Source organism: Nannobrachium achirus (assembly GCF_963921795.1).
Source record: "Nannobrachium achirus genome assembly, chromosome: 21".
NCBI lineage: Eukaryota > Metazoa > Chordata > Actinopteri > Myctophiformes > Myctophidae > Nannobrachium > Nannobrachium achirus.
Window position 1 is genome coordinate 32,472,873 of NC_137828.1, and position 12,989 is coordinate 32,485,861.

General features: G+C 41.6%; 1 protein-coding gene across 1 annotated transcript; it reads left to right on the forward strand.

The window, feature by feature from the left end:
* The first annotated feature begins 5,905 nt into the window (after positions 1–5,905).
* On the forward strand, positions 5,906–12,900 carry eloca (elongin C paralog a). The gene is made up of 4 exons (XM_080752443.1): positions 5,906–5,957; positions 7,009–7,039; positions 7,259–7,402; positions 12,487–12,900. Exons 2-4 carry the CDS (start codon positions 7,036–7,038, stop codon positions 12,675–12,677), a joined length of 339 nt encoding a protein of 112 aa, XP_080608569.1. The 5' UTR covers positions 5,906–5,957; positions 7,009–7,035; the 3' UTR covers positions 12,678–12,900.
* Positions 12,901–12,989: the final 89 nt, after the last annotated feature.

The window sequence follows — 12,989 nt, forward strand, 5'->3', positions numbered from 1 at the left end:
AACCTCTCTCCAGCAAAGACTGGATTCGGAGCAAGAAGAGATTAGCGTAATACTGCAATTCTGCTGTATTCATTGTGACAAGCAGCTACACCCCCTCCCCTTTGCAATGGAGTAAATGCTAAAAGACCCCCAACCCCCAACCCCACCCATATTTCCTTGTCATGACTGAAATTGTGACCTGCTTTCATTCAGGGCTGCTCTGTCTAAGCCATTGTACTGCACATAGACAAGTCTGTGTATTGACATATTGACCTCAATGGTATTCCAGGACCAGTATACCATTTAAAAAGCACTGTGCTCCTCAACCACTAGAGGCCCCACTGTGACCTTTGTAACTGGTGATATTAAATATGTCACATTATTCCACCGACATAAATCCACTTTACTGACATCGACCCCAGTTGGATCTATAATCACTGAACAAATTAATACAAGAAAAAAAGAATTTCCATCCATTCTTGATCTGTATTGGAAATGACAACAACAAACTGCTGATTCTTAACCACTTAAACCAGGGGTCTTCAACGTTTATCAGCCCAACGACCCCTTAGCTGAGAGAGAGAGATGAAGCAGGGACCCCCATTACGCTGCGAGGTGCTGTGAGCTTGTAGACCAGCTATTTTGGGCTAAAGTTTTCCTCAGAATAGGGATGATGCACAAAGATTTGGCGGACCCCCTGTAGTGACGCTGAGGACTCCCTATGGGGTCCCGAACCCCGTGTTGAAGACCCATGTCTTAAACACTATTACTTTGTTGATCGGGGTTCTCTGGGGGTCTCCATTTGGCTCCCTAAGTCCCTCCGCTTTTCTCTACGCCAAATCACTTCACTGAAAATAACCTTTCTACAAGCTCACAAATGAGGCTGTAGATCTGCTATTTTCTCCGAATATTTTCACACGTCCAGAATAGAGACTCTAGTGTTCAAGTGGTTAATATGTTGTAGATGTAATTCCAGCACCATGTCACAGAGAGACAATATTTCATTAGTGATGATATAACCTTGCCGGAAGCCAGCCCAGACGAGAACTTGTTGTTATCAGTATCATTGCAGGCAGAGCTTGGATCAAATGTCATTTACAGTATCTCAGAAATGTGTTATGCTGGTATGTTGTTCATTTCCTTGATTCAACTTTCTACCTTTATGAAGGATTACATTTTTTGGGGTAAGACTTGCATGGCCTGTCAGTCTAAAAGGCAGTATTTAACCATTTTGTTACAAGAATAATGCATATTCTGTTCATTACAAATCCCCATTCCCCATAGTGTGTGTGTGTGTGTGTGTGTGTGTGTGTGTGTGTGTGTGTGTGTGTGTGTGTGTGTGTGTGTGTGTGTGTGTGTGTGTGTGTGTGTGTGTGTGCGCGCGCGCGCATGCACATGGTGCTATAATTCATCTGGGTGATACACAAGTTGTTGTTGATGAGTAGCAGTGGTCGATGATATCATTGGCAAGCGGCAAGTATGATAAGGGTGTTTGAATGTATTTGAGGTGTGTGTGGGTGCGTGTGTGTGTGTGTGTGTGTGTGTGTGTGTGTGTGTGTGTGTGTGTGTGTGTGTGTGTGTGTGTGTGTGTGTGTGCGTGCGTGCGTGCCAGTGTGTGTGGGCGTGCGTGTGTGTGTGTGTGTGTGTGTGTGTGTGTGTGTGTGTGTGTGTGTGTGTGTGTGTGTGTGTGTGTGTGTGTGTGTGTGCGTGCGTGCGTGCGTGCGTGCGTGCATGTAGTGAGTGTATGCCTGCCGTATGTGAGCACTACTTCAGGGGCCCACAACAGCCTCCCCAAAATAGAGCTCAACAGCTGCAGTGGGTCAGTTGTATCAGAGGGACATCAAAGCATCTGCCGACAACCGCCTCCTCTGATCATTATGTGCTAATGGTGTTATGGGGTACGAGAAGGTCAATGATTGTTTTTGGTTGCGTGTAGGACCAGAGAGATCGAGTACTAGACCACTGATTATTTTGACCCAAAATATAGGGACAGAAAGGTTGAAAGTGGTCAAAAATTGTAGGCTGCATACTTGTCGATGCCGATGTCGTAAGAAAACGTCAAATAATGACCGATATGTCGGTCAGACCGATACATCAGTCGGGGTCTATGTGTGTGTGTGCAAATGTCCACAACTTCACAACTTCACAAGTATAGAAAGATGAATAGAATTACGGAAAGGTTACGCTGTTAGGGGTATGATTATAATGGGCAGTATGCACACTTGATTTCTTCCTCATAGGTGTTACCAATTATACTAGACTCTGTTTCATATAGTGTTCTGTCACAAACTTTTGGACCTCCATAACTCTGAGAGAGTGCAAATGATACCAAATGAATGGACACTTACGGGTCCATTCATCTGGGTGATACACCACAAGTTGTCTCCCCCTTCTCCGCTCCCTCCACTGGCTCCCGGTTGCTGCACGCACTGAATACAAAACACTGATGCTGACCTTCAAAGCAGCCAAAGTATGGCTCCTCCATACCTCAAAAACCTGATTATAAAACCCCACCCGTTCACTCAGATCAGCCAACACCGGGATGCTGACAGAACCCTCGCTAAAACCCCCAGGACAAAAATCCACTCGTCCTAGACAATTTGACCTCCTGGCCCCCAAACTGTGGAATAAACTCCCTGTCACACTTAGAACAGACTCACTCCCAAGCTTCCGCCGTGGACTGAAGACTCACCTCTTCAGACTCCACCTAAACCCATAGCACTACAGTAACACTCCCCTTCCCTCGATGACCCCCATGAAGCTAGATAGCATTTTTAGGTTTTAGAAGCGTTTTTCTTTTTTTTTTACTGATTAGATGGGTAGTCTACCTATGTTATTGTTTTTCTAGATTGATATTCCTATGCATTTGTTGTATTGCTGTTGATGTACTGACATATTATCTTGCTTATTATATTGATGTATTACTCTGTTTGACCGGAATGTAACAGAGCCTTCATTAGTATCATTACCTGTGAAGGAAGTAAGGATGAGGCCCGATTTCTTTCCAATATGGCTGCTGTGCATAGAGCCTATTAGAGTTATGGTAAAGATTAGAGTTACAGTATGATTAAGATTAGACATGTTTATAGTGGTGATGGCTATGGTGGTAAGCAAATTAATGTGGTCGTGGGATCAGTGTGTGTGTGTGTGTGTGTGTGTGTGTGTGTGTGTGTGTGTGTGTGTGTGTGTGTGTGTGTGTGTGTGTGTGTGTGTGAGAGAGAGAGGGAGAGAGAGAGAGAGAGAGAGAGAGAGAGAGAGAGAGAGAGAGAGAGAGAGAGAGAGAGAGAGAGCGAGAGGGAGAGGGTGTGTGGGAGTGAAAGAGAGACAGAAAGTCAGACAGACCGAGCGGTGTGACATCATTCTCTTCTTTTCATTAACAGAAGGCAGTGCTAGCAGAGCACAGAGCATTCTGCAACACACAGTCACAGCACACAGTAGCTAAATCTGCTAGTACTGTCTGTAAGTCTCCATTTTTACACTTCCAGGGTTCAATTAAAACAAGGGATTTTACTGTGTACTTGCAATCTGTGGTAGTGGTGAGATGATGGCCAATTATGCAATGAATGGTACTTTCCCCATGTCTGTTTTTTCCCCCTTTTAATCCAACAACTCAAGCCCTACCTACACGGCAAATAGCTAAAATAGCTGATCTACAAGCTTGCAACGCATCGCAATGTGAGGTGTCGCGATCTTGTAGATCTGCTACTTCTGAGATTCTTCGAAAATCTTTGTAATCTTACACCGATAGTGCCATGACCACAACAGGGATGCCGGGTTGAAAGAGGTTACAAGTTATTGCTTGACTTAAATGAAACAGCTGGGCGAGGAGGAATGGAGAAAAGCTGAAAGATCCTCAACAATCTTCCACGAAACGCAACAATATTCCCTCAGACAAGACAACCCCTGTGTGGGTCAAACGGCCCAGATTACAGGCGTGCTCAGTGCCGTCGCAGCTCAGATAACTCTATGTCCATCTGGGGGGCCTCCGATTTCAGCAGTCATCACTTTTCCTGTATAAAAGAACTCCAGTTGGAATCAGGTCAAAGTCACATTGTGAACAAGAGTCAACTGTCTCTGATCTTTGATGGACACCTGACTTCCTACGACACTAGAATAGACTTTATGGCCCTTGATGATGTATTGCTGTGTGTGTGTGTGTGTGTGTGTGTGTGTGTGTGTGTGTGTGTGTGTGTGTGTGTGTGTGTGTGTGTGTGTGTGTGTGTGTGTGTGTGTGTGTACTGAACTCACACAAATGTGGAGTCCCCTTTAAAAAAAACACTTGAACCCCAGTCTCGATATTGTTGGGGGAACATCGTCCCAAAATAGCAGATCTACAAGCTCACAACGCGTCACAGCAATTTGTGGTGAAGAGATCTGAAAGAAAAAAGTCCAGTTTACAATACATCTAGTGTTTAAGAGGGTACATCTCTCACTACATCAATCTATTTAGAAGCCTTTTGCATGATGATATAAGAGATGTGAGCACAAAACAAATGTACTCACAAAATAAATACGTATATAATTTGATCGTTTGTGGTCGCTGCACAGTGTATCAAAAATATTGCATTTAATCAGTGATGATTACATTTCTTGACGTGAGTGGATATTGTGTGATGGTGCAGCTAACATTCTCTCTCTCTCTCTCTCTCTCTCTCTCTCTCTCTCTCTCTCTCTCTCTCTCTCTCTCTCTCTCTCTCTCTCTCTCATGGGTATCTAGATTTATGGGCTCACAGAAGGTCTCTGTCATGTTTGATCAGCACCTGTTCCTGCTCATCTCAGACTGTGGAGCCAGGGGGGAACAAGTTGGAAAAACTAATCCTTAACACAAGCGCCCCCTGTAGGACCTGCGTTGTTATCTCACCCACATTTTGGAAATTGGAATAACAACAATAATGTTGGCTTTCTTTAAACGGTTGGCCATTGGTTCTCAAAGTGGGGTCTGGGGACCCCCAGGGGTCCTTGACGGAGTTCCAGGGGGTCCCCAGCTAAATGAAAGTTAGGAACCAAATGGACCATTTATGGATAACTCAGACAGTGTACAAACGGGTTAACGGACCCTAATGGGTCCATTTGGTTCCATTTGTAGGCTACACTCGCAGAGTTAAATTAACATTGATTTTACAAGAAATGCTAGAAATACCATTAAATGGGGGTCCGTAGCTTAATTCATGTCAAATTGGGGATTCCTTGAAATTAAAATGGTTGAGATAAGATGTAGGCTAAAAATCTTCTATGGGGGGGTCCCTGGCATATGTTTTTAAATGGGGGTCCACGGGCTAATAAGTGTCAATTTGGGGATCCTTGACATGAAAAGGTTTGAGAACCCCTGTCCCCTGCTGTAGGCCAGTGGTTCTCAACCTTTTCAGGCCGTGACCCCCCAAATAATTATATTTTAACTGGGGACCCTCCCACCTTACGAACATTTAAGAGTTGAGGCATTACATTTTGTATGACAAGGTTCTATTGTGAAAACAGACAATCTACATGCTGTTTTCACTAGGCTGGTGAGGCGAGGTTAGTTTTCACAATTTCCGCCTCTAATATTTGACAATTTGGCCAATGTATTTGTCATTTTAGAGGTATTAAAAAGTCCTAGAACTGTCACTTTGGGAATTTGCAGATACCCTCTAACTCCCAAACTTTATGTTGGTTTGTTTACTGTTGAGTTGAGTGAGAAAAAACAATGTTTCACATTACATTAATCATCTCTGGGGACCCCCCAAAATAGGACCCTCTGACTGGGCCCCCCTTTGGGACGGTGCACCCGTCCCCGACCCACAGGTTGAGAACCACTGCTGTAGGCTAATGATCTGGGGGAACGCGGAACATTTTATTCTAGACCTCCGAGGCTCCACGGAAGAGGTTTGAAGGCTCACACCAATGTTTTTATCAGAACAGCTTCCGGAGTGTTCACTACTGACTATTAGCTTTAGCAGCTGAAAGCAAGCCAAGCCCCGCTGACTCCACATCCCTGTGTGGTAAGAATCATTAAATTAACACTAAATAACAACAACCAGCCGCTCCGTTTTACCTTGAATTATCACTGTGATGAGATGATTGTTCCGTCGTTCATCTTGATTTTGCACTAATCCCTGAAGTCTTATAGATCGGGGAGATTATAAAGCAGTTTTCTGGGCTAACTAATAGCTAGCCGTCGTCGCTAGCTGTAGCATTACTAAGCTTCCATGTCAGATTCAGTGGCCAATATAGTGTTGATCGATCATTTTATCACAGTTTCAGATGAAACGTGTTTTATCAGAGTTGTAAGACCCGTGGTGGAAAAAGCTCTCAAATGTTTTTTTTAAAGGTAGCAATACCACAATATTGAAATACTCTGTTACAAGTAAAAGGCCTGTGTTCGAAATGTTATTTGAGTAAAAGTACACAATTATTGGCATCAAAATATACAAGTACCAAAAGGACTTTAAGAATAGCCTATTTAAATAGGGCTGAAGTGGTTAATTTTTGTTTTATAATAATTTATATCTGCAAAGTAACTAGTAACTCAAGTTTTCACATAATTGTAGTGGAGTAAAAGTACAATACTTTACTCAACGATGTTGTGGAGTAGAAGTAAAGTATTGAAAATTGGAAATACTCCGGTAAAGTAAAAAGTACCTAAAAATTGTACTTGATTGATTGAAGTATTTATTAGAAGTTTGCATAGGGAAAGGTACAGTTTCATGACAGTACACTGGTACAAGGTCAATTAAAAGGAAACTCGGGTAAACCTGGCGGCTTATTTCCTTTGAGATCCTTTTCTTTAACTCGTATAACATTGAATGACAGACAGAACACAGATGGAAGTACAGTACTTGTGTAAATGTACTTTAGGTTTCATTTGTACACTCTGAGTTAATTTAGTTACAGTCAATCGTAGGCTACCATTTGGAGTTGCAAATGGATTAAAAAACACTGAGGATTTGTTTTACTGTGGAGCGTTACCATTCAATTTAGTTGGCATTCAATCTGTCCATCTGCAATTTCCAAATGACTCATCTTGTGTATTGTCTAATTTGTGTCTTTCAGGATTAAAGGACATATTTCCCAGACAGAATGGGTAAGTAATGTTGAAAACATTCAGCCCTTTGATAGTACTGTCATTTAGCTGAAATTGCACACTGACTACAGGTTATCAGCTCAGTTGCCATGCCATCCGTTGCAGCTGCCCACAACCATTTAATGTTATACACCTATTAGACCGCATTGGCAGTGTTTATTTATCTAGCACTTCAGCAGATGGGGCTATTGGAGTTGCTCAGCTGTTGTTGTCTTGCAGACGGTGAAGAGAAGACCTATGGTGGCTGTGAGGGGCCAGATGCCATGTATGTGAAGTTGATCTCTTCAGATGGCCATGAATTTATTGTGAAAAGAGAACACGCCTTGACGTCCGGGACCATCAAAGCCATGCTGAGCGGGCCAGGTGAGCATCCAAAGAGAAGTACTGAAAGGAAATAAGGTACCATACTTACCTTTACCATACTATGGTATGGTAAAGTAATAGAAAATATGTGGACTGTATTTAGGTAAGGTGAGGTCGCTGATAATGGTATCTCAGTTGAATCTAGTAATATAGAAGTCAGGGGCCAATGCCTAGACTTTGAATAACTTTAAACTGATAATAAAGTTAAAGCCCCTTTTCAATTCAATTGACTAAAGTAGTCTTCGGTTCTATGTTCTTCTGGTAAATAAGGTAAAAGTAATATGGTAAATGATGAGATTCTAATCTTATGAATAAACTAACCTAATTAGTACATCGTAGAATCTGTGTTAATCTCTAAACTGTTGAGTGATTATCTAAGAATCTACTGCTAATCTCTTGTCTTCAGTGACATTTATAGTCGAAGGTGACATCATGCCGTTGACGTCACGCATAATGCTCGTTTCCTCGACAAGTACAGAAGAACGCAAAGAATTGCATCCCGCTATGGCTCTATACTCATTTTAATAATTCAGAAGAAATCACTTCTAAGGTAACCTCACGTAGCCAGGCTTACTCATCTGCGAAGAGAAAAGCCTGTTCACGACATAAGGCAGAGAGTGAAAGGTGGGACTTCGGCTGTGTGAATTTCCCGAAAGTCTTTTTTTCACAGTGCGGTGTTCCTGCAAACTATTCCCAGCGGATACTTCTCTCGCTTCTTCGGTTGCGCTCGCAATAAACATTATCAAATGGATTCAAACAAAGTTACACTTATTAAGAGAGAGTTAAGAGCTACAATCTATTTTTGCTGGTTTCGCTGGGGGATGTAAACAGACCTGCACCGCATGATGTAACTTACCTTAAACGCAGCACTTCGCCAAAATTGAGCACTTCTGTTAAGACAGCGCACAGCGCAGGTCTTGCCCAGCGTGCTTCTAAGGTTAGTGTCTCCGGCTGTCATCAGGGCCTCCCCTGGGACCGCTGAAGGCTTTTTACACTTCTTCGTTGATAAAATCGCTACAATTAGAGCTCAGATCACCCCTCTTTTGACCCTTCCATCACTATCCCGTCCACTGCTGTTTTTAATCATTTTGAACCTGTATCGCTCGCATCCCTTAACACTATTGTCTCAAAACTAAAGCCTTCAGCATGTCCCACAGATATTATCCCACCACACCTTTTTAAAGAAGTCTGGGACACGGTGGGACCTAACATACAGTCCATTTTAAACTGTAGTCGTGCCTCAGGTATTGTACCAACATATTTTAAACGGGCAGTTGTACAGCCTCTAATTAAAACAAATCTCGACACAGCAGTCCTCTCAAATTTTAGACCCATTTCAAAACTTCCTTTTATTTCAAAGATTTTAGAGAAAGTTGTACTCCTACAATTACAGGACTTTTTAGATAATAATAGTATTTTTGAGATATTCCAGTCCGGTTTTAAAGCGCGTCACAGCACGGAATCTGCACTTTTAAGAGTTTTTAATTACCTTTTAATAACGACAGATGCTGGTGATTTTGCCATTTTATTACTTAGATCTGACTGCTGCATTTGACAGTTTAGACTTCACTATTTTAATCTCTTGTCTTGAGCACGGTGTGGGTATTAAGGGCACAGCACTGGAATGGTTTAAGTCTTATGTCACTGGTAGAGGTTTCACAGTTACAACATTGGTGGTTCCACTCTCGATCCTTGGGCCCATCCTTTTTGCACTTTATTTACTTCCCCTATGGTCGATTTTAAGAAAACATGCCATGTCTTTCCATTTTTATGCTGATGATTCCCAAATATACCTCCCCACAAAACATGACAGCACTACCCCTGTGAACCAGCTACTAAAATGTTTAGTTGACATTAACATGCTGCTAGTACATTCGTTTTAGACATAGGCCCCCTGGAACCGTATCTTAAACCACTGTAACAAACCTAGGTGTTAAAATGGACAGTGATTTTTTTTAATGGACAGGCAAATCAATGCAGTTTTAAAATCTTCTTTTTTTCAGCTTAGGATTTTATCAAAGGCCAAGCCTTTTTTATCGTTTGTAGATTTTGAAAAAGTGATTCATGATTTTATCACCACTCGCCTTGATTACGGCAATGCACTTTATTTGGGGGTTAGCCATGGCGGCCTTCATAGGTTACAGTTGGTACAAAATGCGGCTGCTTGCCTTTTGACAGGCACCAGAAGGCGTGACCACATTTCCCCTGTGCTGGCTTCACTCCACTGGCTCCCTGTGTGTTTTAGGATTAAGTTTAAGATTTTATTGTTTGTTTTTAAATCTTTTCATGGACTAGCCCCAAGTTATATCTCTGATCTCCTTGAAACTTTATGTCCCCAAAAGGACATTGAGATCAGCAGGAAAGCTGCTGCTGGTGGTCCCTAGATTTCGAGCCTTCTCTGTGGCTGCCCCTAAGCTCTGGAATGAACTCCCCCTCACTATCAAACTGGCACCCTCACTCACGTCTTAAAACACATTTTTATTCCCAAGCTTTTAACTGTTCTGCTGCTGTTGACGGCTCTCACCGTCATTGAAAGGGTTAATACCATGGCGCCGTTGACGGTGAGGACTGTCAATCTTACTGTATATACAGTAAAGGTATTATTACTTACTGTACGTCGCTCCGGTCCCGCCCGCATCGGTAATGTCCGCGATTTGTTTACAACGCACGTCGGGCGTGCACGCGAAGTGAACGCCCTCCATAGTAAATCCATTGAGAGGCCCATAAAGAAACTTCATTTTCTCCATAAGAGTCATTCTTATACAAAGGATGGTCTCCACTCTTCCATACTGTACACAAAAGCTGGGCGCAGCCATCTTCTCTTCTGGGCCCACACTGTCATGTGACTAGATGACGTAATCGTTGCCGTCAAGTGATAATCCCAAAAAACAAAAACAACCCCCTTCCAAAGTTCCAGCCCTTCAAAATAATAGCGGCGGCCTATGGAGGAAACGGCGTGGCACCGAGGCACCAAGCAACCTTCAGATTAAGAGGCACTATTAGTGTTAATCCAGAGTGAGTGTTATCTGTGTTTGTTTTTGAGTTTCTATTTTATGCCTATCGGTGTTTTTATGTTTATCTTTGTTTTTATTGTTTTTATTTCTGATTTCTGATTTGCTGTGATTCTTGTAAAGCACTTTCCACTTTGGTCAACTCTGTTGTTTTTAAATGTGCTCTATAAATAAGGTTGGATTGGATTGGATCAGCGCAGGAATTTCATGGAGGCCATGACGGCCATGGCTGCCGTTGCACCTCAGTTTTTCCTTGTGCCCCTCAAACCAATGGCATGACCTGAGGCCACAGTGGCCCTAATACCCCAGCTGACTGTACCACTTTCTCCTCTCTTTCTTGTCAAAATGTAGACAGTAGACACCTGTGTGTCTTTTGTTGAGATTCTGAAATCTTAACTCTCCAGAGTCTCCATCTTAAACCAATCCAGTGACTTTGAGCATGGATTCATCAGATTGTAAATACCATCATGTATCTACTTCACTGAAAATTAGGTTATCATCCCTAACCCTTAGATTCAACAAATTCTTTCAATGGACTAAAATCGTTTTTTTTTCTGCAATGTTGGTGAGTTTAATGTTGTTTAATACAATCAGATACGAAGCACTTTTCTGTTTGGATGAATAGTCTGTCAATAGTTTTTGTTGCAACTCTAGATTCAACATATTAAAAAAAATCAATTTGGGGCTTGGTTGAAATGGCCGATCTATAAGCTTGTAGATTCCACTATTTTTGTAAATGTTTGAAAATATATTGACATTTGGCAACATAGAAACGATAATGCAAAATAATTGTGATTAAGACATGTAATGATTGTGACGAGCGGGCGGGTCGTAGGCTTGTAATAAACATAATTCGTGCAATGCTGGATTGGATTAGTCTACACAACTTTGGCATACTCTTATTTGGAAAAACTCCTTCAATGTCGCTTGCTCTGTATAGGAAAACTAGACTCACTTCAGTTCAGGTTTGATATTTATTTTGTCTTGGTTGTACATTTCCATTTTGTATTCCTGTGAGCAACACGCACTAACTGCAAAGAGTGCGCACGTCTTCACACACAAGTACTATAGCTGTTGGAACAGCATGCAGCAGTAGGGACTATCTTTTGTACAGATACAGAAAATGGTTGTGGATTTCTTTCTCCCCGGGCTTGTTTGGGCTGTTTTGCGGGCCACCAGTTTAACCCTGGCCAAGATGCCGAAAATGGCAAGCTGTAACTCAAACTGTTTCATACAACCGCAAAACAAATTTTGTTAACCTATGGTAAATGGGGGGTTGTGAGATATTTTACCCGATATTAACCTTAGTTTTCAGTGTTTCCGCAAATCCTTATAAAGTCTTAAATTCATTCATCTAAAAATAAAGCCTCAAAGGTTTTAAAATTTCATTAAAATCATATGTCTTAACTTAAGTCTCAAAATCTTCAGGTAAATGTTTCTTACATTGCATTTGTGGAATCTTTGAAAAATAATGGTACAGGAGATTAGAAAGCACTATGGTCTTGTGTATATGTTCATTGAACCGGTTTGTCCAGTTGGTGGCACTATGCTCCCATTTTTATATGGGGCTCAGTTTTTTTGCAACTTGCTTGGTTCATTTCTTCAAGATAAGAGACAGACGTTTATTGATCCCAGGAGGCGGAAACTAATAACGGAGTGTGGAATTTAAATTCCCAAACTTTTTAGCACAAGACCCAAAAGACACATTTGATGTCTCCCCAGGACCCAGAAGAAAATATATTTAAATGTTTTAATCCTCTTGAAATTAACAAAATTGTTGGAAATGAAAAAAGGTGTAGGACTATTTACTTGCGACCCATACAAATGAGTCCGCAACCCCAAAACGGTCCTCAACCCCAAAACGGTCCTGAGTCCTGACCTATTGTTTGGGAACCATTGGCCTATAGGAATTTGAATCGTCGTTAAAATGTTGACTAGACATACATTTCCACTATTTAGACATACATTTGGAAAATATATGGTTTTGATGCTGAACATTTTAACATTTTGTGCTTATTGGAGTTAACTCTTGGTCATTGCAGGAGCTCATAACTTCTAATCCTCTCTATCCAGGTCAGTTTGCGGAGAATGAAACCAATGAAGTCAACTTCAGGGAGATCCCCTCTCATGTTCTATCGAAGGTCTGCATGTACTTCACCTACAAGGTCCGCTACACCAACAGCTCCACGGAAATACCTGAATTCCCCATTGCTCCGGAAATCGCACTGGAACTGCTCATGGCTGCCAACTTCTTGGATTGTTAAAACGGATAAAGAGATAAATGTTGTGGCTTAAACATTTTTAGATTTGTTTTGTTTGTTTTTGACTATTTAACTACTTTTGCCATGTATGTCATAGAAAAACATGAATGGGTATATCACAACAAAATGTATGTGATTGTTCTTCATTTTGCACCTGGCTTTCTGTTTTCATTTTATTGGTGGTAAAGCGTTTCATTTTAATATAATAAACCGATATGGCAGGCTGCACAGGAATCCCAGAAATTGACAAAATGTGGTTATCCCTAGAAATCACTTACATCTTGATAAATCATTGTTTGGTGAGTGTTTAGGTGC

Coding starts and splice junctions, on each gene's coding strand:
- eloca (XM_080752443.1), top strand. Junction 7,403..12,486: donor AGCCATGCTGAGCGGGCCAG/GTGAGCATCCAA, acceptor CTCTCTATCCAG/GTCAGTTTGCGGAGAATGAA.